General features: G+C 43.9%; 1 protein-coding gene and 1 pseudogene across 8 annotated transcripts in view; one reads left to right on the forward strand and one right to left on the reverse strand.

Moving 5' to 3' along the window:
* Positions 1-23,559, forward strand: part of PRIMPOL (primase and DNA directed polymerase) — a 51,081-nt gene that overhangs the window by 18,475 nt on the left and 9,047 nt on the right. For 6 of the 8 annotated variants that reach the window (XM_069573261.1, XM_069573262.1, XM_069573263.1 and 3 more), the window contains 4 exons: positions 462-609; positions 6,886-7,173; positions 21,169-21,331; positions 23,040-23,125. In XM_069573261.1, coding sequence (XP_069429362.1) covers positions 462-609; positions 6,886-7,173; positions 21,169-21,331; positions 23,040-23,125 — 685 coding nt within the window. The remainder of the gene's footprint in view (positions 1-461; positions 610-6,885; positions 7,174-21,168; positions 21,332-23,039; positions 23,126-23,559) is intronic. The other 2 variants (XM_069573267.1, XM_069573268.1) reach the window with 1 other exon arrangement.
* Positions 11,436-11,871, reverse strand: LOC138430896 (large ribosomal subunit protein uL24-like; annotated as a pseudogene).

Here is a 23,559-nt window from a genome sequence, read left to right on the forward strand (position 1 = left end):
TGGAGAGGCCTTTAATCTGGAGAGCCTATGAATTTTTGAACATAAATGTGTAGTAATAATTTGTGAGAATGGCATTAAAACATATATACTATCAGGTAAGAAACAAATCTCCAGTCTATGTTCGATACAGGATACAGGATGCTTAGGGCTGGTGCGCGGGAATGATCCAGAGAGATGATACGGGGTGGGAGGTGGGAGGGGGGCTTCAGGATTGGGAACTCATGTACACCCGTGGCTGATTCATGTCAATGTCTGGCAAAACCAATACAGTATTGTAAAGCAAAATAAAGTTTAAAAAAAGTGTAGTAATTATGCATATTTCAATAAAGTAATTCAACAAATTGTTATGTAATCTGGTATCAAAATAGGTTAGGTTTATTTGTACTAAGATTTGAATTTTGCTTATGAAAAAATTTTAAAACAAATTAAAAATGTTTAATTAATTTTCCTTGCATTCTCAGCATGTTTGTAAAGCACTTCAAGAGTTTTATACAGTTAACTGTTCAGCTGAAGATGTTCTCAACTTGGATTCTAGCACAGAGGAAAAATTTAGCCGCCATTTAATATTTCAGCTCCGTAATGTGGCGTTTAAAGATAATATTCATGTTGGTAAGCGAGCTGTCTTTTTAAGTTGCAGTTATACTGAAAACTTATGTTTTCCTTTCTTCTTAAAGTTTTGTATTTGTCACGTTTTCGATGGTCATTAATTAACCTACCCCAAAGAGCACATCGTGACTTTTCACGTTTTAGGTGCGCCCCTCTAGTTCTAGACTGACTCTGCCCGACACAGTTTAGATGAATTCGAGTGCTCAGGGTGTCCTTGGCAGTGGTGCCTCTTGCTTTGGATACTGGGATGGTCATGCATGCCACAGGCCTGGTTTTTATTCCAAGAAGAGTCGTTTCAGAATTTTTCTGGGTGATGCAGGAGAGACCCAATTCAGGTCTTACCTGTGATGCCTCAGATTGGGATTTCTGACCTTTGCTTTAGCATTTTAGCATTGCTTTATCCTTTAATACATGAGGGCTGGGCTTGAGTTCCAGGCCACACTCATGAAGCCTTGTTTGTTGTTCCAGGTCAAATGTTAGGGTGGGGAGAAGTCTAGATGTGTAACCCTGAAAGTATAACCAGAGATTAATTCCAGGACTGGACATTTAGGGGTACAGGCCCAGATATAAGTGAAATTGGTGCACAGGAGAACAAATAAGCAGAAAGGAAATACTGAAAACCAAGGTCTGAATAAAAGTCAAACTCCTGAGTATATGTCTTAGCAGAGGTAGGGCAGGCAGGTGACTGATGAAAGTTCAGGTAACAGGTAATCCATTCAGAACAACTATCTGACAATTTCAAGGGTACCAAGGGCAAAGGCATGAACATAGCTATTAACGGACTGGCATAAAAGTCAAAGGTCTAATTGTTAGAGTAGGGTAACACGGGGTCAAGTGGCCTAGTGTGCTGTGTACTAGGGACTCATTATCTTCCCATTTTCTGTTTGCTTAGTTGGATATTTCTTCTCTCTTTAATCCCTAGTTGTTGTTCAGTTGATCAGTCATGTCTGATTCTTTGAGATCATACGGACTCCAGCACACCAGGCTTCCCTGTCCCCTACTATCTCCTGGAGTTTGCTCAAACTCATATTCTCTGAGCCAATGAGGCCATCCAAGCATCTCATCCTCCATTGCCCCCTTCTCCTCCTGCCTTCAATCTTTCCCAGCATCAGGGTTTTTTCCAGTGAGTTAGCTCTTCACATCAGGTGGCCAAAACATTGGAGCTTCAGCATCAGTCCTTCCAGTGAATATTCAGGGTTGATTTCCTTTAGGATTGACTGGTTTGATCTCGTTGTCCAAGGAACTCTGAAGAGTCTTTTTCAGGACCACAGTTTGAAAGCGTCAGTTCTTTGGCACTCAGCCTTCTTTATGGTCCAACTCTCACATCCGTATATGACTACTGGAAAAACCATAGCTTTGACTGTGTGGACCTTTGTCACCAAAGTGATGTCTCTGCTTTTTAATCCATTGTCTAGGTTTGTCAGAGCTTTTCTTCCAAGGTGTCAGAGCTTTTGTTCCAAGGAGCAAGCGTCTCTTAATTTCATGGCTGCAATTACCGTCTGCAGTGATTTTGGAGCCCAAGAAAATAAAATCTGTCACTGTTTCCACTTTTTCCTCTTCTATTTGCCATGAAGTGATGGGACTGGATGCCATGATCTTAGTTTTCTGAAAGCTGACTTTTAAGCCAGCTTTTTCACTCTCCTCTTTCACTTTCATCAAGAGGCTCTTTAGTTCCTCTTTGCTTTCTGCCATTAGAAAGCATCTGCATATCTGTCATCTGTCATCTGCATATCTGAGGTTATTGCTATTTCTCCTAGCAATCATGATTCCAGCTTGAGCTTCATCCAGTCTGACATTTGCCGTAATGTACTCTGCATGTAGGTTAAATAAGCAGGGTGACAGTATATAGCCTTGATATACTCCTTTTCCAGTTTTGAACCAGTTCATTGTTCCATGCTTTGTTCTAACTGTTGCTTCTTTTCCTGCATATGGGTTTCTCAGGAGGCAAGTAAGGTGGTCTGGCATTCCCATCTCTTTAAGAGTTTTCCACAGTTTGCTGTGATCCACACAAATGCTTTGGCACAGTCAGTGAAGCAGAAATAGATTTTGTGGGAATTCCCTTGCTTTTTCTATGATCCAGTGGGTGTTGGCAGTTTGTTCTCTGGTTCCTCTGCCTTTTCTAAATCCAGCTTGTACATCTGAAAGTTCTCAGCTCACATTCTGTTGAAGCCTAGCTTGAAGGATTTAGAGCATTACCTTACATGTGAAATGAGTGCAATTGTGCGGTAGTTTGAACATTCTTTGACATTGCCCTTCTTTGGGATTGGAATGAAAACTGACCTTTTCCAGTCCTGTGGCCACTGCTGAGTTTTCCAAATTTGCTGGCATATTTAGTGAAGCACTTTCACAGCATCATCTTTTAGGGTTTGAAATAGCTCAGCTGGAATTCCATCACCTCCACTAGCTTTGTTTGTAGTGATGCTTCCTAAGGCCCACTTGACTTCACATTCCGGGATGTCTGGCTCTAGGTCAGTGATCACACCATTGTGGTTATCTGGGTCTTGAAGACCTTTTTGTACAGTTCTTCTGTGTATTCTTGCCACCTCTTAATATCTTCTGTTAGGTCTATATAATTTCTGTCCTTAGCCCATCTTTGCATGAAATGTTCCCTTGGTATCTCTGGTTTTCTTTAAGAGATCTCTAGTCTTTCCCATTCTGTTGTTTTTCTTTATTTCTTTGCATTGATCGCCTAGGAAGGCTTTCTTATCTCCTCTTGCTATTCTCTGGAACTCTGCATTCAGATGCTTATATCTTTCCTTTTCTCCTTTGCCTTTCACTTCTCTTCTTTTCTCAGCTATTTCTAGGGTCTCCTCAGATAACTGTTTTGCCTTTTTGCATTTCTTTTTCTTTGGGATGGTTTTGGTCACCACCTCCTTTACAGTGTTACGAACCTCCATCCATAGTTCATCAGGCACTCTATCAGATCTAGTCCTTAAATCTATTTTTCACTTCCACTGTATAGTCATCAGGGATTTGATTTAGGTCATACCTGAATGGTCTAGTGGTTTTCCCCACTTTCTTCAATTTAAGTCTGAATTTGGCAATAAGGAGTTCATGATCGGAGCCACAGTCAGCTCTCGGTCTTGTTTTTGCTGACTGAATAGAGCCTCTCCATCTTGACCTGCTAAGAATATAATCAGTCTGATTTCAGTTAAGACCGTCTGGTGGTGTCCATGTGTAGAGTCGTCTCTTGTGCTGTTGGAAGAGGGTGTTTGCTGTGAGCAGTGTGTTCTTCTGACAAAACTGTTAGCCTTTGCCCTGCTTCAGTTTGTACTCTAGAGTCAGCACTTGCTAATATCCAAGCTGTCATCCCTTGGGTATTGGTCGTTATCCAGTCTGTCCTTGTCCTTCTGTCTTTGACCTTCGTGACCATCCACTCATGGCTTCAGTTCCCATTTGTGTGTTGATGACCCTCACATCTTATCTGCAGCCAAGATGGGTCTCACGGTAGACATCCCCCCACACTTCAAACGCAGCCTGTCTCTAAGCACACTCCTCGGCTTTTCCTCCAGACTTGCTCCTTCTCCTGTGACACGTGTATCTGAGCGCTGTGAGCGTCCTCCCAGTTACCTCAGTAGAGATGCTCTCACTCACTCCCTCTAGTCCGTTAGCGAGAGTGCTCTGGTCATACCACTTGTGTGCCTGGAACTGTTCCAGGACCTTTCCTTGCCTTCAGGGGAAGGTGCAGAGGCCCTGGCTTGCAAGGTGCGGCCCACGGGGTGCTGGCCTCGTCTCCGGCTTCTTGGCTCTTCTCCCTCCACCCTTCACTCAGCTCCCACCCGGCCACATGCTCCCTGGTGCTTTGCACTTTTGTCACCGCTCTCTGGCCAGTTCGCTTGGTCTGTTGAGATTCAGTGTAGGTACTGTCATCTGAGAAGCCATGTCTGGTACCTCTCAAACCCGAAGACTTGGGTTTGTGTGTTATCTGGGTTGCAGAGCGCACCCAAGGCCTGTTACGTCAAAGCATCCACCACCTTTCAGGGTAATTTCTTGTTTTTGTGTTGTTTTCTCTCTTCTAGTTAATGTTTCTTTAGGGCATGGGTTGATTCTTACTATTGTATTCCAGATCTTATCAGGTAATAATGTCTTTATCAATAACATTAATAAGATAATCATAAATACAAGTAGTGATGTAACATTTGCTGAATGAATGACTGCATGTTAGGTGGGCTCTACCGTCAGGGTATGGAGAAGGAGCCCTCAGCAGGACATTTCTTTGATTCCTATTTACTCCTCACAGTCTGCCCTGTGACTCCTAGCCCCAAGGCTAAAGATTGAGATTTGTTGCTGGGGAAGAAGGGGAGAAGGGAACTTGGTCTCTGCTACAGCGACTTTCTCAAGGCAGCTGACAGTCAAGCTGGGCTTGAAAGCAAATTCCATCATACAGACTAAAATAAGAAAGGCTTTACTGTCAGCAACATAAGCAAAAGTACAGAGACGAGTCTGTGACTAATGTGGGGAGCAGTGGGAATCTAGGGTGGCGAGAGTGGGAGAGAGAGTCCCAGGTGATTAAGCGGGGTGCCATCTGAGGCTTCAATCCTCTAGCATTATGAGCGGCCAGAACCAGAGGTGCAGAGACTGTGAAGTAACCCCAGCTCTCCACTTGGGTTCCTCTCTCTCAGTGTTTCTATTCCCTGTTGTCAGCCTTTCGGAAGGAGGGATTAGGCTAGTGTAAGAGCACAGACTGTGAGCAAGATGGACAGATCTGGTCTGCTTGAAGCCCTCTGCTGCCAGCCTGCCACAGAACCTGACATTCTAGGATTGATATGTTCTTTTGGGTTATTCCCAGCCAGTAGTCCCTGTGTGAATGATGAGGGGAGGGAAACATGGCCCGGGGAAGGGCAGCAGAGGGCAGAGCTGTTTGCAGAGCCGGTGTTGGCGTTAAGGTGACCCCTCCGTGGTCTCAGCCTAGCCTGGTTGGCTCCGTGCCACAGGTCAGAGGCTTGAGGTCCGGTCAGGTCACCTGCTCAGCACGACCTTCACAGCCACGCCTTCTGAAGTGTCAAGTGATACCCAGGAAAATGGACTTTATAAATTTATTGCTTTACTGTCCTTTGATATATCACGATTACAGCTGGTTCAGTAACCATGCGTTCTTTCTGTCACGTAGGTGTAATTTTTTGTACATTTCCAGGAAAATTGACTTTATCAGTTTTTTGCTTTATTATCCTCTGATATAGCATGGTTTTTTTTTTATTCAGTATTTGTTGCCCTCATCCCAGAGATAATCTTGTCTGATATGATTGCAAGCATCAAATGCTTTTGCTTTCCTTTTGATGCTTAGTGTTATACAAGATAGTGAATTTGTTCCTTTGATTAAGGAACTAATTGAGTCTAATTTGGAGGAAGAATTTTGAACTTAGAGCATGTGTATCTTGTAATTTAAGGGTTCAAGCTGTCTGGTAAATAAGTAACAAACGCAGACTGTACTAGCTTCAAAGATTACAGTTTAGCTTTTCTTACAGTGGTGCATTTGTCCTCTGTTGCTACGCATGAAACAGCCTAACCAAATTTTTTACTTGATTTCTGTGGTATAAACAATATATGAACGTTTAAAGAGGCTCGGGACTGTCATACCATCTTTTCTAGGTACAGATATCACTACTGATACTTAGAGCTCTTAGAATAAATCTTGACATACAGTAAATGTATTTACTTGCTTTAGTTCTGGATGTTAGTTATTGGGCCACAACCCAGCTCATGGCCACGTAGAAGAAGGGAGGAGGAGCATGAGCCTTGAACTGATGGCTGCGAATGTCGGGGTTCTTGGGGATGTCAGGGCAGGTAAAGGAGAGAGAAGCAAGTTCTGAGAAATTTCCTGACCTCCTGATCAGGAGAGTATGGCAGAACTTGATAGAGCACTGTTCACACATATAAGCCTTGTTTTATTTATTTTATTAATAAATAAAATTCTTTAGTCATTGATTTGAATGTAAACTCTATGCGGTTTGTATTCATCAAAGAGCGTTTTTGGTGACAAAGCATTAGACCCAGGCCCACACTAGCAACAGTGACAAATCTCACGTTAACCTTCCCTTCTGAGATTTGATCATAAGTTACACAAGCTCCCTTGCGAAAGGGAGTTTAAAAAGTTAAAGATTAAACAGAGGAAGGACACATAGGAGACGTGTGTTACAATTTGTAATAACTACTCAACCTTAAAACCAGAAATCAAAAATAGAAGCCCTACTGCGTAAAATTGCCACGTGTGGCTCTGTGCCTAGATCTTGGTATGGTTTGCAGAAAAGAATTTGATTAACCTTTTTATTTTTCCTTTAGGTAATTTTGTGCGAAAAATCTTGCAGCCTGCTTTTCACTTAATTGCCAGTGAAGATGATGATATGACCCCAGAGACGACAGGCTGTGAAATTACCCATTTTTCTGAAACAGCAAGTGAACAAGGAACTTGCTTCAGTAAAATGTCCACAGATAACGACGTAGGAAAGAGCGGGACATCGAATTCAGAGAAACTGGGGAGGCTGGGGTCGGCTCAGCAAAGCAGTCCTGGTCTTTCGTTTTTAATAGTGAAGAATGACATGGGAGAAAAGCGCCTTTTCGTGGATCTAGGTACGTGGAATTGGCCGCTTTCTGTTAGACGGAGCTGTGTGCTGCTGTGAGGCACTGCTCTGTGCCCGCTTGTCACTCGCCTAGGATCCTCACCCCCAGCACTGCCCCTCAGTGAGAGCAGGGTCACGAGCAGAATGGGATCCATGAGCTCAGGTGCTGGAACTCTCGGAGGTTTCTGGGCTGAGATCTCAGAGAGGGCCTGGGGGACCCACAGACAGGCTGGCCGGCGCTCTGGAGGAGGGTGGTTGTGGCCGGCTCCTGCTCTGAAGTGCTCACAGGGGCACAGTTGGGTCAGCAGTCTCCAGCACTGGTGACAGGTTTAATTAGATGAAATAACCTATAAAAAACAGATACAGTGTAACAATGACATGCTCGGTGGGCAGAGTAAGGCTGGCGTGTTCTGCACTGAGGAGCTTTGCAGGGGCTGCCTCCTCAGCTTCCTGCTGGGACTGCACCAGGCTTCTTCAGCTGTGCTCTCTTCTGCCCTGCCCCTTTCTGCTTGCTGAATCCGAGGGTGTATGTATGAAACACTGCGTGAGACCTCAGCCTTGTTAGGTAGCACGCAGGCCAGTCAGCACCCCTAATTCAACTGAGCTTCCATTTGGCAACCTAAACCTGACTTGGTATTGAGCTCTAGCTTGTGATTTGAAAAGCTATTAAGAGCAGCATTTTTCCATTGATGGTTAGAGCAATTCAGAGAGCTTCAGTGTCTACAGCTTGAAGAAAACTGAGTTTAAACCATAAGCAAGGTTACCAGGCCAGCCAGGCTGAGAGTAGGAAAGTGTTTCTGTTGTATGGCCTGTCTTCCCAGAACCTCTTAAGACCAGCTATAAGAATTTAGAAGTATAATAGCCATACCTTTTATTATATTTCACAGACACTGCATTTTTTTACAAATTAGTTTTATGAATTAATTAATATCACAGTTTTTCCAACAGCATTTGCTCACTTTGTGTCTTTGCTTCATGTTTAGTGATTCTTGCAGTATTTTCAGACTTTTTCATTGTTATTATATTTGTTTTGATGACCTATGATTACTGGTCTTTGATGTTAACTGCTATGACTTGAAGGCTCAGATGATAGCACTTTTTAGTAAGAAAGTATTTCATAATTAAGGTATTTACGTTTTTGAAGACAATACTGTTTGCACCTTGAATGAACTGCAATGTAATGGAAACATAACTTTAATATGCACTGGGAAATGAGAAATTCCGTGGGACTCCGCTCTGGTATCTGCTTTATTGTGGCGTTCTGGAACTGATCCCACTGTAGCCCAGAAGTGTGCTTGTGGTTTTCAGTGCACAGGTCTTTTGCTTCCTTGGTTAGATTTATTCTTAGATATTTTGTTCTTTTTGATGCAATTGTAAATGGGATTGTTTTCTTAATTTCTCTTTTGACGTTTGTTATTAGTGTGTAGAAACACCACAGATTTCTATACATCGATATTATTTTCTGCAGCTTTATTATAGTCATTTATTCTAACAGATTTTTGCTGGAGTCTTTTAGAGTTTTCAGACAGACGGTCCCCGACTTATTGATGGCTTCACTTAGGTTTTTTCCTCCACTTCCTGATTCCACGATGATGTAAAAGTGGTATATTCAGTGGAAACCATACTTTGAATTTTGAGCTTTGACCTTTTCCTGGCCTGGTGATGGGTGGTGTGTGTCGTGCTCATCTGAAGCTGGGCGGCGACGGCGAGCTGCAGCTCCCGCAAGGCCAGGAGACTGACGCGCTTGCACGTGGTCTGTATGCGGACGGCAGGTTTGCTTTTTCCTTTTCAGTATGCTGTTCAGTAAGTCACATGGGATATTCAACACTGCATTACAAAACCGGCCTCATGTTAGATGGCTTTACCCAGCGGTAGGCTAATGTAAGCATTCTGAGCATGTTTAATGTAGGCTAAGCTAAGCTGTGATGTTTAGTAGGTTATTTAAAGGGGGTGAGGACATTTACCTTCGGCAGTTGGCTGCCTGGAAGTCAGCTGTGTTTGGCATTTACTTCTCCAGTACCTACCCCAGGACATTTCCTGAGGGCAGCTGTCATTAACCCAAACCCAGGTCCTGTGGAGTGAGGTCCTTTGAGCACCAGGGATTATGTAGTAGTTACAGAAAATGGAAACAGTGACAGACTTTACTTTTTCTTGGGCTCCAAAATCACTGCGGATGGTGACTGCAGCCATGACATGACGCCTGCTCCTTGGAAGAAAAGCTATGAAAAACCTAGAGAGTGTATTTAAAAGCAGAGACATTACTTTGCTGAAAAGGGCCATATAGTCAAAGCTACAGTTTTTCCAGTGGTCACGTATGGATGTGAGAGTTGGACTATAAAGAAAGCTGAGCGCCAAAGAATTGATGCTTTTGAGCTGTGGTTTTGGAGAAGATTCTTGAGAGTCCCTTGGACTGCAAGGAGATCCAACCAGTCCATCCTAAAGGAGATAAGTCCTGAGTGTTGAAAGACTGGAAGGACTGATGATGAAGCTGAAACTCCAATACTTTGGCCACCTGATGTGAAGAGCTGACTCATTAGAAAAGACCCTGATGCTGGGAAAGATGGAGGGCAGGAGGAGAAGGGGACGACAGAGGATGAGATGGCTGGATGGCATCACCGACTCGGTGGCCCTGAGTTTGAGCAAGCTCTGGGAGTTGGTGATGGACAGTCCTGGCGTGCTGCAGTCCATGGGGTTGCAAGGAGTCGGACACGACTGATGACTGAACAGCAACACAGAAGCCGTGCCGAGGCTGAGCACTGTCTCGGCCGCCTCTGTTTCCTGCAGCAGCCAGGGCCGTGGGGAGCGTTGGCTTCCTGGGCGTGAATTGGAATGGACTGTGCCTGAGCAAACATGAAAGGCTGTGAGTCTACCTGCTCTCTCCCCCTAAAGCAGCACACAGACTCCCCATCCAGACCAATCTGTTCAGGCTCCACAGTACGCTGTTGCAGGTGCTGAGATGCTAGGAGGCTCCACTCTCAGGAAGGAGGCTTCAGCTGGGATCTCCAGCACAAGAGAGATGCAGACCGGCTGAATTTTGCCTTGAAATTCCTCGAGGACTTGATGCCACACCGGCCTCTTGTCCCAGCCAGACCTGGCACACCGTAGACCCTCCCAAGGGGTTCCAACCGGGGCACCGAGCCCGGCTGTGTGGACCCCACCTTCGTTGAGCAGCGGGACCCAAGCCTGCTCGGTCTCCAGGGATGGGACAGCACCCCTAGTCTGGGAGGTGGGAGATGATCAAGGAGGCACTGCTTTTCTTTACCATCTTGCTGATGCTCTCTTGTAGCTGATTTGCTGTGTTGTGGTAGCTGTCAGCGTACAGCCCCTGATTCAGGTATTTTGTTATCAGTGGGCTAGCTCTACTGTTTTCTCGAACTTTTTGCCCTAGAAATTCGAGCAGAGTGGTGAGCATAGGTCCTTATGAGTCATTTATCTCCGAGACACTTTTCTGTGAATACCAAGCAGGAAGAGAGGAGATAAGTTTTGTGGATTCTCTTGTAGAGATACAGAATCCCTGTATATGTCCAAGGAAGGAAGGAAGAGGGTAATCATTGTGGACTTTTTGTTACAGATACTGATCTCCTATCAGTTTACATACTGACCTCCTCATTGGTTCCAGCCCTTCACTTTGGTTTCTTCATTTTTCGGCACCATCTGTTTGACTTTGCCTTTTCAGACTCTCTTTTTGAATTGTCAGTTTGCTGCCTTGTATGTCTGTTTTTCGTTTACCTGGAGAATTCCTCATGCACCACGTTCTGCCTCTGCATGACTGACTTTCCTTCGTGTATGAGCCCATCCCTGCGGCCACCAGCGTCATAATTCTGTAACTTCAGGGGCGGTTTTACAGGAATGAGAAATAGCCTACCGCATCTAAGTGGCACGTCCTGTTTAAGCTCTGATCTCCTGTTGGAAATGCTGGTTGTGGGTCCTGGCGATTAGAAGCGGCGCTGCAGTGTTCCTTGGGGCTCATGTGCCCCTTGCTCTGTGGTTTTCTCAGGATACAGGCCCTGGTGTGGGAAAGTCAGATTCTAGGCTTAGCCTGTCTTATCAGTTTTATTTCAGTCATTTGAGGCCTCTCCATTATACTGGCTGCTGCCAGTGTGTATTTCCACCGACAGCTTAGCGGCATTCTTTGCTTCTCCAGGCAGCTTTCTCTGGCAGCATTGATTGTTTTTAGAGTTGGAAAGATGGCCATTGTGATGGGTGGGATGTGAATTCCCACTGACTTTTTTTTTTTAACAGTTTTTAATGAAAGCTGTAGACAAGATGGCTTCATTCCTGCTTCTTCTCAGTTGTTTCTTCCTTATATTTGCCCTTTTCCTTTCCTACTTGGCGAGGTTTGGCTTTGCGTCCGAGGATCTTTTTGCAGTCTTTGTCCAGTTTTAGTCTGGTGATAACCGCCTTGCTGGGGTGAGTGCCCGCATGGACAGTCGTGCCAGTGGCCTTCTCCCGCTGTGCTTGTTCAGCGTAGATGATGTATTTCTTCCTGTAAACCTGGGCCACTTTGCCAGTGTGCTGCCCTTTGTAGTGCCCTCGTACAACCTCAACTTCATCATCCTTTCGGATGGGCATGGATGGAACGTTGTACTTCTGTCTTAGCTCTTTAGAAAGAGGAGAAGACATAATTTTCCTGTGAATGTGGGAAGGTGCAATGAAATGTCTTTTTTGGTTTTTGCTTCGGTCAGAAGTCAAAGGGATTGAACTTCATTTTGGCAGCTGGAACTTCAGCGATGGCTACAGAAGGGAAGGGATCTGCAGGCTGCCATTGGCCTTTTGATTGACATTACTGCAGCAGTTAGGGATGCTTAGCATCTTACCTGAGGTGGAAGTTTCAGGTTGTTTTTCCCTTTTTTTTTTTTTTTTTAAAAAAACGGGGGTGAGGACAATTTACTGTTGTCAGTAGACTTCCTGGAAGTCAGCTGTGTTTGAAATTTACTTCTCCAAAGGCAGGGCAACCAGAGATCAAATTGCTAACATCCGTTGGATCATCAAAAAAGCAACAGAGTTCCAGAAAAACATCTACTTCTGCTTTATTGAATGCCATAGCCTTTGAGTGTGTGGATCACAACAAACTATAGAAAATTCTGAAAGAGATGGGAATCCCAGACCACCTGACCTGCCTCCTGAGAAATCTGTATGCAGGTCAGGAAGCAACCATTAGAACTGGACATGGAACAACAGACTGGTTCCAAATCGGGGAAGGAGTACGTCAAGGCTATCTATGGTCACCCTGCTTATTTAACATATATGCAGAGTACATCATGAGAAACGCGGGGCTGGATGAAGCACAAGCTGGAATCAAGGTTGCTGGGAGAAATATCAATAACCTCAGATATGCAGATGACACCACCGTTATGGCAGAAAGTGAAGAAGAACTAAAGAGCCTCTTGATGAAAGTGAAAGAGGAGAGTGAAAAAGTTGGCTTAAAACTCAAACATTCAGAAACCAAAGATCATGGCATCCAGTCTAATCACTTCATGGCAAATAGATGGGGAAACAATGAAAACAGTGATAGACTTTATTTTTTGGGCTCCAGAATCACTGCAGATGGTGACTGCAGCCATGAAATTAAAAGACGCTCGCTCCTTGGAAGAAAAACTATAACCAACCTAGACAACATATTAAAAAGCAGAGACATTACCTTGCTGACAAAGGTCCGTCTAGTCAAGGCTATGGTTTTTCCAGTAGTCATGTATGGATGTGAGAGTTTGACTATAAAGAAAGTTGAGCACTGAAGAACTGATGCTTTTGAACTGTGGTGATGGAGAAGACTCTTGAGAGTCCCTTGGACTGCAAGGAGATCCAACCAGTCCATCCTAAAGGAAATCAGTCCTGAATATTCATTGGAAGGACTAATGTTGCAACTGAAGTTCTAATATCTGGTCACCTGATGAGAAGAGCCAACTCACTAGAAAAGACCCTGATGCTGGGAAAGATTGAAGGCAGGAGGAGAAGGGGACGACAGAGGATGAGATGGTTGGATGGCATCACCAACTCAGTGGACCTGACCTGCTCTGGGAGTTGGTGATGGACAGGAAGGCCTGGCATGCTGCAATCCATGGGGTCGCAAAGAGTCGGACACGACTGAGCAACTGAACTGAGTACCTGCCCCAGGACATTTCCTGAGGGCAGCTGTCTTTAAAACAAACCCCTGATTTTATGAATTTAGGTTCTATGAGCATTCGGTAATTAAGTTCTGGTTACGATAAATGTCCACAAAGCGGGAGCACTTTTTCTCACCTACCATTTTATCCTGAGGCCACACTCAGTCATGTCCAACTCTTTGCGACCTCAAGGACTGCAGCACACCAGGCTTCTTTGTCCTTCACCATCACCATTTAGGTCACAGGACCTAAATGCTCAAAGGACCTACTCTTTCCCCCTGAAGCATCACACAGATGCCCCGTCCAGACCAATCTGTTCAGGCTCCACAGCACACAGCTGCAGGTGCTGAGATGCTAGGAGGCTCCACTCTGAGGAAGGAGGCTTCAGCTGGGATCCCCAGCATAGGAGAGATGCAGGCCGGCTGAATTTTGCTTTGAAATTCCTCGAGGACTTGATGCCACACCAGCCTCTTGTCCCAGCCAGGCCTGGCACACCGTAGACCCTCTCAAGGGGTTCCACCCAGGGCACCGAGCCCGGCTATGTTGACCCCACCTTCGTTGAGCAGTGGGACCCAAGCCTGCTAGGGATGGGACAGCACCCCTAGTCTGGGAGGTGGGAGATGATCAAGGAGGCACTGCTTTCCTTTCCTTTCCTCACGCCCTGCCGATGCTCCTTTGAAGTGCATAGTGGAGTTGCCGTGTTGTGGTGGCTGTCAGCGCACAGCCCCGGGTTGGGGTGTTATGCTACCTGTGGGCCAGCTCTACTGTTTTTTCGGACTTTTGCCATAGAACATCTAGCAGGTGGTGTTCCTCAGGTCGCTGTGTATTGTTAATCTCAGAGACATTTTTCTGTGAATACCAAGCTGGAAGAGAGGAGATAAATTTTGTGGATTCTCTCTTAGAGATACAGAATCCCTGTATATGTCCAAGGAAGGAAGGAAGAAAGGGTATAATCACTGTGGATTATTTGTTACAGATACTGAGTTTTCAGTTTACATACAGACCTCCTGATTCATTCCACTCTTTCACTTTGGTTTCTTTTTTTTACCGAAACCATTTGTTTGACTTTGATTTCTTAGAGTCTCTTTCTGCATTATAGATTAGCTGCCTTGTATGTCTGCTTTTCGTTTACCTGGAGAATTCCTCACACATCACGTTCTACCTCTGCGTGACTGACTTCCTTAGTGTATGAGCCCATCCCTGCGGCCACCAGCGTCATAATTCTGTAACTTAAGTGGCGGTTTTACAGGAATGAGAAATAGCCTACCGCATCTAAGTGGCACGTCCTGTTTAAGCTCTGATCTCCTGCTGGAGATGCTGGTTGTGTCCTGGCGATTGGAAATGACGCTGCACTGTTCCTTGCTGCACGTGCCTTTGCCGTATGGTTTTCTCAGGATACAGGCCCCGGTGTGGGAACGTCCGATTCTAGGCTTAGCCCACGGTGATAGTTTTTCTTCAGTCTTTTGAGGCCTCTCCATTATACTGGCTGCTCCCAGTCTATATTCGTACCAACTTAGGGGGATTCCTTTCTTCTCTGGGCGGCCTCTCCCGGCAGCGTTTACTGTTTTTAGAGTTGGGAAGATGACCACTGTGCCAGGCGGGATGTGACTTCCCGTGGGCCTTTTGACTGACATTCCCGTGGCACTGAGGGATGCTTGCCGTTTTACCCATGGTGGAGGTTCAGATGGTTTTTCCTTTTCTTTTTAAAGTGGTTGAGGACAATTTACCTTTGGCAGTTGGCCTCCTGGAAGTCGGCTGTGTTTGGAATTTACTTCTCCAGTACCTGCCCCAGGACGTTTCCTGAGAGCAGCCGTCATTAACCCAAACCCAGATGTGAATTGGGGTCCTGTTAGCACAGGGATTAAGCTGTAGTTCCTAAAATGTCCACAAGGCGACAGCACTTTCTGTCCACCCACCTTTGTTTCCTGGGGCCACCACACCGTGAAGGAGAGTTCGCTTCTTGGTTGGTGAATTAATGGATTGTGCCTGAGAAAATACTAAAGCGTTTGAGTTCTAAAGCATCACACAGACACCCCGTCCACACTTATCTTAGGGCTTCACAGTACATTCTTGTGGGTGCTTAGAACCTAGGAGGCTGCGCGCTTAGGAAGAGGGCTTGACGTGGGCAAGGAAAAGTGCTGCCGCCTTGAGGCCATCTTCGGGAACTACAGCTTACTCCCATGGAGATCACAGGAGTTTAATTCATAGGATCTGGGTCTGGGTTAATGACAGCTGCCCTCGGGAAATGTCGGGGCGGAGAAGGCAATGGCACCCCACTCCAGTACTCTTGCCTGGAAAATCCCATGGATGGAGGAGCCTGGTAGGCTGCAGTCCATAGGGTCGCTAAGAGTTGGACACGACTGAGTGACTTCACTTTCACTTTTCACTTTCATGCATTGGAGAAGGAAATGGTAACCCACTCCAGTGTTCTTGCCTGGAGAATCCCAGGGATGGGGGAGCCTGGTGGGCTTCTGTCTATGGGGTCACACAGAGTCGGACACGACTAAAGTGACTCAGCAGCAGCAGCAGCAGCAGCAGCAGGTATTGGAGAAGTAAATGCCAAACACAGCCGACTTATGTTAGTAGTGTTGTTATTCAGTTGCTCAGTCCTGTCGACTCTTTATGACCCCATGGACTGCAGCAAGCCAGGCTTCCCTGTCCTTCACCAACTCCCAGAGCTTAAACTCTTGTCCATCAAGTCAGTGATGCCATCCAACCATCTCATCCTCTGTCGTCCCCTTCTCCTCCCACCTTCAATCTTTCCCAGCATCAGGGTCTTTTCTGGTGAGTTGGCTCTTCTCATCAGGTGGCCAGATATTGGAACTTCAGTTGCAACATTAGTCCTTCCAGTGAATATTCAGGACTGATTTCCTTTAGAATGGACTGGCTGGATCTCCTTGCAGTCCAGGGGACTCTCAAGAGTCTTCTCCAACACCACAGTTCGAAAGCATCAGTTCTTCCACACTCAGCCTTCTTTATGGTCCAACTCTCACATCCATACATAACTACTGGAAAAACCATAGCTTTGAATAGACAGACCTTTGTTGGCAAAATAATATTTCTGCCGTTTAATATGCTGTCTAGATTTGTCATAGCTTTTCTTCCAAGGAGCAAGCATCTTTTATTTTCATGGCTGCAGTCACCATCTGCAGTGATTTTGGAGCTCAAGAAAACAAAGTCTGTCACCATTTCCATTGTTTCCCCATCTATTTGCCATGAAGTGATGGGACGGAATGCCTTGATCTTCGTCTTGAATGCTGAGTTTTAAGCCAGCTTTTTCACTCTCCTCTTTCACCTCTTTAGTGAAAGAGGCTCTTTAGTTCGTGCTCAGTTTTTGCTATTAGGGTGATGATATCTGCATCTGAGGTTCTTGATATTTCTCCCGGCAGTCTTGAATCCAGCTTGTGCTTCATTCAGTCCAGCATTTCACATGACTTACTCTGCATATAAGTTAAATAAGCAGGGTGACAATATACAGCCTTGACGTACTCCTTTCCCTATTTGGAACCAGTCCATTGTTCCATGTCTGGATGTAACTGTTACTTCTTGACCTGCATATGGATTTCTCAGGAGGCAGGTAAGGTGGTCTGGTATTCCCATCTCTTTCAGATTTCTCTACAGTTTGTTGTGATCCACATAGTCCAAGGCTTTGGCATAGTCAATGAAGCAGATGTTTTTCTGGAATTTTCTTCCTTTTTCTGTGATCCAGCAGTTATTGGCAATTTGATCTCTGGTTCCTCTGCCTTTTCTAAATCCAGCTTGAATATCTGAATGTTCTACAGTCACGTACTGTTGAAGCCTGGCTTGGAAAGTTTTGAGCATTACTCTGCTAATATGTGAAATGAGTGCAGTTGTTTGAGAATTCTTTGGCATTGCCCTTCTTTGGGATTGGAATGAAAACTGACTTATTCTAGTCCTCTGGCCACTCCTGAGTTTTCCAAATTTGCTGACATATTGAGTGCAACACTTTAACAGCATCATATTTTAGTAATTGAAATAGCTCAGTTGGAATTCCATCACTAGTCACCTCCACTAGTTTTGTTTGGAGTTATGCTTCCTAAGGCTCACTTGACTTTACATTCCAGGATGTCTGTCTCTGGGTGAGTGTCCACACCATTGTGGTTATCCGGGTCATTAATATCTTTTCTGTATAGTTTTTCTGTGTATTCTCGCCATGTCGTCTTAAGCTCTTCTGCTTGTTAGGTCCTTGCCATTCTGTCCTTTATTGTGCCCATCTTTGTATGAAATGTTCCCTTGGTATCTCTAATTGTCTTGAAGAGATCTCTAGCCTTTTCTGTGTTTCTTTTTTATTTCTTTGTATCATTCACTGAAAAAGACTTTATCTCTCCTTGCCATTCTCTGAAACTCTGCATTCAGTTGGGTATGTTTCTCTTTCTCCTTTGTGTTTCCTTTCTCTTATCAGCTATTTGTAAGGCCTCCTCAGACGACCACTTTTCTTCTTGGATTTCTTTTTCTTTGGGATGGTTTTGTTCGCCGCCTCCTGTACAGTGAGTGTTACGAACCTCTGTCCATAGTTCTTCAGGCACTCTGTCTACAAGGTCTGATCCCTTGCATCTGTTCGTCACTTCCACTGCGTAATCATAAGGGGTTTGATTTAGGTCATATATGAATGGCCTAATGGTTTTCCCAACTTTCTTCAATTTCAGTCTGAAATTTGTGATAAAAAGTTCATGATTTGAGCCACAGCCTGCTCTCAGTCTTGTTTTTGCTGACTGTATAGAGCTTCTCCATCTTTGGCTACGAAGAATATAATCAGTCTGATTTCAGGAGTGGCCATCTGGTGATGTCCATGTGTAGAGTCATCTTCTGTTTTCTGGAAGAGGGTGTTTGCTGTGACCAGTGCGTTCTCTTGGCAAAACTCTGTTAGCTTTTGCCCTGCTTCATTCTGTACTCCAAGGCCAAACTTGCTGGTTAATCCAGGTATCTCTCGACTTCCTACTTTTGCATTCCAGTCCCCTATGATGAAAAGGACATTTTTTTTTTTTTTTTGCTGTTAGCTCTAGATCTTATAGATCCTCACAGAATGGCTCAACTTCAGCTTCTTCGGCATTCGTGGTTGGGGCATAGACTTGGATTACTGTGGTATTGAATGGTTTGCCTTGGAAACAAACAGAGATCCTTCTGTTGGTCTTGAGACTGCATCCAAGTACTGCATTTTGGACTCTTTTGTTGACTATGAGGGCTATTCCATTTCTTCTAAGGGATTCTTGCCCACATTAGTAGATATAATGGTCATCTGGATAAATTTACCCATTTCCATCCATTTTAGTTCACTGATTCCTAAAATGCCCATGTTCACTCTTGCCATCTCGTTTGACCACTTGCAATTCACCTTGATTCATGGACTTAACATTTCCAGAGTCCTAGGCGGTACTGTTCTTTACAGATTCGGACTTTCCTTTCAGCACCAGACACGTCCACAACTCGGTATCCTTTCTGCATTGGCTCAGCCTCTTCATTCCCTCTAGAGCTATTTATCTAGTCTTCTCCAGTAGCATATTAGACAGCTACTGACCTGAGGGGCTCATCTTTCAGGGTCATATTTTTTTGCCTTTTCATAGTGTAAATGGGGTTCTCAAGGCAGGAATGCTGAAGTGGTTGGCCATTCCCTTCCCCAGTGGACCACATTTTGTCAGACCTCTCCACCACGGCCCGTCTGTCTGGGTAGCCCTGCGAGGTGTGTGTCATAGTTTCATTAACTACGTGAAGCTGTGATCCATGTGGTCATTTGGTTAGTTTTCTGTGATTATGCTTTTCATTCTGGGTGCCCTCTGATGTACTTACTGCCACGTTGTTCATCGTTTTCTGCTGCTTCGTACTTCCTCTGTTTCTTTCCAGCTTTCTTGCTCTCCCCCTTTGCAGTTTGATGCATGTCTAGTGGGCCTCCCTGGTGGCTCAGCTGGTAGAGAATCTGCCTGCAATGCAGGAGAGCATGCTTCACTTCCTTTTGTCACGCTGTGTATGGACTGTAGGTTTTTACTTTGTGGTCACCATGAAGCTTACATATAACAACTTTTAAGTCTGTTTTAAGTGATAAGAACTTAGGTTTTGGAATATTCTAAATTTCTAACTTCTAACCCCACCCCTGTCATCTCTGTACCCCTTAACTAAGTATAGTATATGTACTACTTCTGTCTTTTAACCTTCATACTAATGTTATGTCTTAGTCCACCACCTGTACCATGTATTTGCCTTTACCAGTGATTCGTACCTTCCTATGTTTTCTTAGGGCTTGCCAGGTGGCTCAGATGATAAAGAATCCACCTATAGTACAAGAGACCCAGGTTTGACCCCTGGGTCACAAAGATCCCATGGAGAAGGGAATGGCAACCCACTCCAGTATTCTTGTCTGGAGAATTCCATGGGCAGAAAAACCATTAATATGTCTTTTATTTTTTCAGTATAAGGAAGTCCTTTTAATATTTTTACAAGGCTGGTTTGGTGGTGAACTCTTTTAGCCTTTACTCGTCTGGAAAACGCTTCATGCTTCCATTATACATGGTAACTTTGCCAGTAGAGTATTCTTGGTGGTTTGTTTCTGTCAGCTGGATTCAATATATCATGCCACTCCCTTCTGGCCTGGAACATCTCTTAAGAATCTGGTGATTGTCTTACAGGGATTCCCGTGCAGGTAACAAGTTTTTTGTATTGCTAGGTTAAGATTCTCTCCTTGGCTTTAACTTGTGACATTGTATTTATAATGTGTCTTGGTGTGGGTCTCTTTGGTTTGATCTCATTTAGAGCTCTCTGGACTCCCCATATCTGTATGTCTGTTTTCTGCCCCAGGTTAGGAGTTTTCGGCTATTACTCCTTCAGCTAAGTTTTCTGTTCCTCTCTTTTTCTAGGACTCCTGTAATGTGAATGTTAGTCTGCTTGATGCTGTCCCATAAATCCCTTAAGCAATATATAGTTTTTTTTCTAGGTTTTTTTTTTTTGCTACTTTGATTGGGTAAGTTCATCTGCCCCGGTTTTGAGATCATTGATCCTAAAAGCTCCCCTTTGGGAGATACTGGCACTCTGGAGCAAGGTAGAGGGGTGAAGATGATACCGCTGATCCAAGAAGGGAAGGTGACTCCCTCCAGCTTTAGCAAGGCAAAAGGCGGGAGGGAAGGTGGTGCCCAGCAGCCTCCGTCCTTTGGGATACCAATGAGACCTTGCCCCTCAGGCCAGTGCTTTAAAATTAGCAAATGAACCTCTCACATGAAGAATGGGTGCTTTTCAAGGGGCTGCTTCTGAACTTGACTCCGAGGCAGGTGAGTCTCACACTGCCTCCCCTGTGAGCTCCTCAGGAACCCCAGTAGGTTTTCACAGCCCCATGGGTTTCTTGCCTTTTCATCATGTTCTTGGGGTTCTTGAGGCAAGAAGTCTGGTGTGCTGGAGGTCATGGGGTCACAGAGTCAGACACAGCTTAGTGGCTGAGCAACCGCGGCTCTCGTGGGTGGGAGCCAGGGGGTCTTCAGATCCAGGTGTTTGTGGGGCTCCTCTCTCAGACGCTGGTCTTAAAAGTTGAGGTACCTGAACGGGCAGTACTTTGCTCCTTGGGGAGAAGTTCCCGGTTTGAGTTCCCTGCAGGCTGGGAGCTGCTGTGTCTGGAGTGGGGTTTATGGCCAGAGTGTGTCTCAGCCTTTCCTAGCAGCTTCAGTGTGATTTCCCGCTCGCTGCCTGAGAAGGGGTCTTCCACCCAGCAGATTTAGTCCACTTGAAATTGTTTTGTATATTGTTGTAGAGTGTCCATAGGAGAAGGTGAATTCAGGATCCATGTCGCTGTTTGGAACCAGAACCATGCGTTTTTTCCAATAATGCTGAACAGAGTTAATATTTGCTGACTATAGAAATACACCACTGAAACCATGTACTCATACTGTTTTTTAATTATATAGGAGTTTACACAAGGAATAGAAACTTTCGACTCTATAAATCATCAAAAATAGGAAAGCGTGTGGCTTTGGAAGTTGCTGAAGATAACAGATTTTTCCCTGTACAATCGAGGGATATTTCGAAAGAGAATCAGTACTTCCTGGCGTCTTTGGTCAGCAACGTCAGGTGCGCAGGATTGTGTGTTTCAAGGATATTTATTAAGCAATGAATGGCACTGTGAATTCTGAAATGTGAACTGTATGAAGTTTCTATATTTTGAGTAAAAGAAAGTTCTTAAAATTCTAGGTTAACTGTTCTTTTTTGCCTACTAACTAGAAAATAATAGTAAAAGTTATTTTAACTACTTATTTTTCTCTTTATATCCTTTTATATTTGGTATATTTTCCAGGTTTTCTAAAATGATTCTATTAAAAAATAAAAACTACTTATTGCATTTGGAAATGTAATTACTGTTAAGATAAAATTTTTTTATATATGCACATACAAATATAATTTACATAGATCCTTCACTTGAAACGTATTTCTTGGGATCATTATTTATGATTGTGTCACCTGTCTTGTCTACTCAACATTATATCATAAATATTTGTCAAATGAATAATTGACCAATAAATTATCAATAATTTCTCTAGAATTTTCTATTATACTGACACACTAATTTATTGTCAAGTCTGTTACTGAACTTTTAAATTCTCATGTTTTGGTCATTTTAAGAAGTGTGAAAGACATCTTCCAATAGAAATATGTGGCCTTCATTTCCCTTCACTCTGGGCTGGCAATTTCTGTTAATTTAAGACTCGTGGTTAAAGATCAGAATAAACTGCCTTGCTAAAGTAACTTGTTCTGATCCTTCTCCTTTTTGCAGCTCTTAGATATAATTTTAAAGAGAAATCCCATAGAAGTAAATTATAATAAAAATACTTAAGACACTGCACAGGGAAAGTTGTGTCCAAGTGTCCATTTGAAAGTGGTAGCTCAGGAGGGTGGGAAGATGCATTGTCTATGTATTTATGGACTGTTTGAGTTTTTGTAACAAATTTTAGAAGTTACATTACCATCTCAGTTTCCTTACCTTTAAAATGGAAATAATATTAACATCTACTTTATGGGGCTGTGAGGATTAAGGAAGTTAGGACTGTGTGTGTGCTTACAGCAGCGCCTGGCACACGCTTGGTGCCATGGCACGTAACGTTGCCAGTCAACATTGTCACCTCTGAGATTCTAGTAGTACGGTCCTAAAACTTACATGATTGTCGCTCCCCAACAATCATGTTGGCAGCAGAATAAGGTCACATTCTGTCATGTGTGGGAAAAGCAACACAGTTGGCATCTAAAAACAGCCTGAAGTATAGGCAGTCTCCTGATTCTCAAACCTCATTTCTCTCATAGTTGCAGTATTTTACAGAAGTGCAGAGGGTTACCCTACTGAACAAGGTAACATTTGCTGTCATTGCGTATCTGACTAAGTACCAGGTCTTGTTCTTCCTGAAAGAAAGGCTGAATTCTTCATGGTTGTGAACGTGTTTTTCAGTTAATTTTTAAGCTATTTTCCCTTTGCTTTTGTTCCTTTCTTTTTTTCTTCCTATTATCGAGACTTTTAAAATTAACAAAAATTTCAGTCTTCTGTGGCTTCAGCATTTCTCAGGTCTTCTGACTGACTCTGCAGTTTAAAATACTATAAATGGTCACCAAACTGGTCTTTTTGTAGGGGTTGGATCGGTGGTTTTGTAGGCAAGTGTGGGATAAACACCTGAGAACAGTTAGCTGTTGAACAGAGGATTTGATTATGAGACTGTCTGAAATTGTGCTCCTTCAGTAGTCAGATCCCTCTGATTCTAATATTACTTTCTATCGCACACATTTTCTCCTTCAGATTCTCAGATGCTTTACGAATTCTGACATGTGACACGCCTCAAAGTAACCAGCGAATTCCGTGTTTCAGTCGTGCCAGTACTTCAGGTAAGTTTAAGAAAACAATCTGCTGTGAAAATTAAAGGATGCAAAATCGATTTTTCTTCAAAATCTTATGTATATGTACTGTTCTTTCAGAACAACTGCATTTCTCTCCAAAATGGAAAGTGTAAAAGAAAAGTTTTTTAAAGCTTACTAATTTTCATTTTATAGTGTTTTGGGGGAAAAGTATGAAAATAATGTAGGTTGTTTGTCTAAAATAAGCACATATTAAAATGAAAAATCTTAAAGATCTCTTCACTCCTCTGCCCACAAAGATGGGTCACCACTGTTAATAGTTTCCTGTTTAACCCAGTAGAGCTTTCCTGCATTTCCAGCACATGAACAGCCTCTGCATTCTTTCAGTGGCCATATAGTTTTTCATGAAATCTATATGTTCTTCATTCCTTTACTGAAGAAAACGTCTTTTTTTAAGATAAATT

The sequence above is a fragment of the Ovis canadensis genome, chromosome 26 (assembly GCF_042477335.2).
Source record: "Ovis canadensis isolate MfBH-ARS-UI-01 breed Bighorn chromosome 26, ARS-UI_OviCan_v2, whole genome shotgun sequence".
Taxonomy (NCBI): Eukaryota; Metazoa; Chordata; class Mammalia; order Artiodactyla; family Bovidae; genus Ovis; species Ovis canadensis.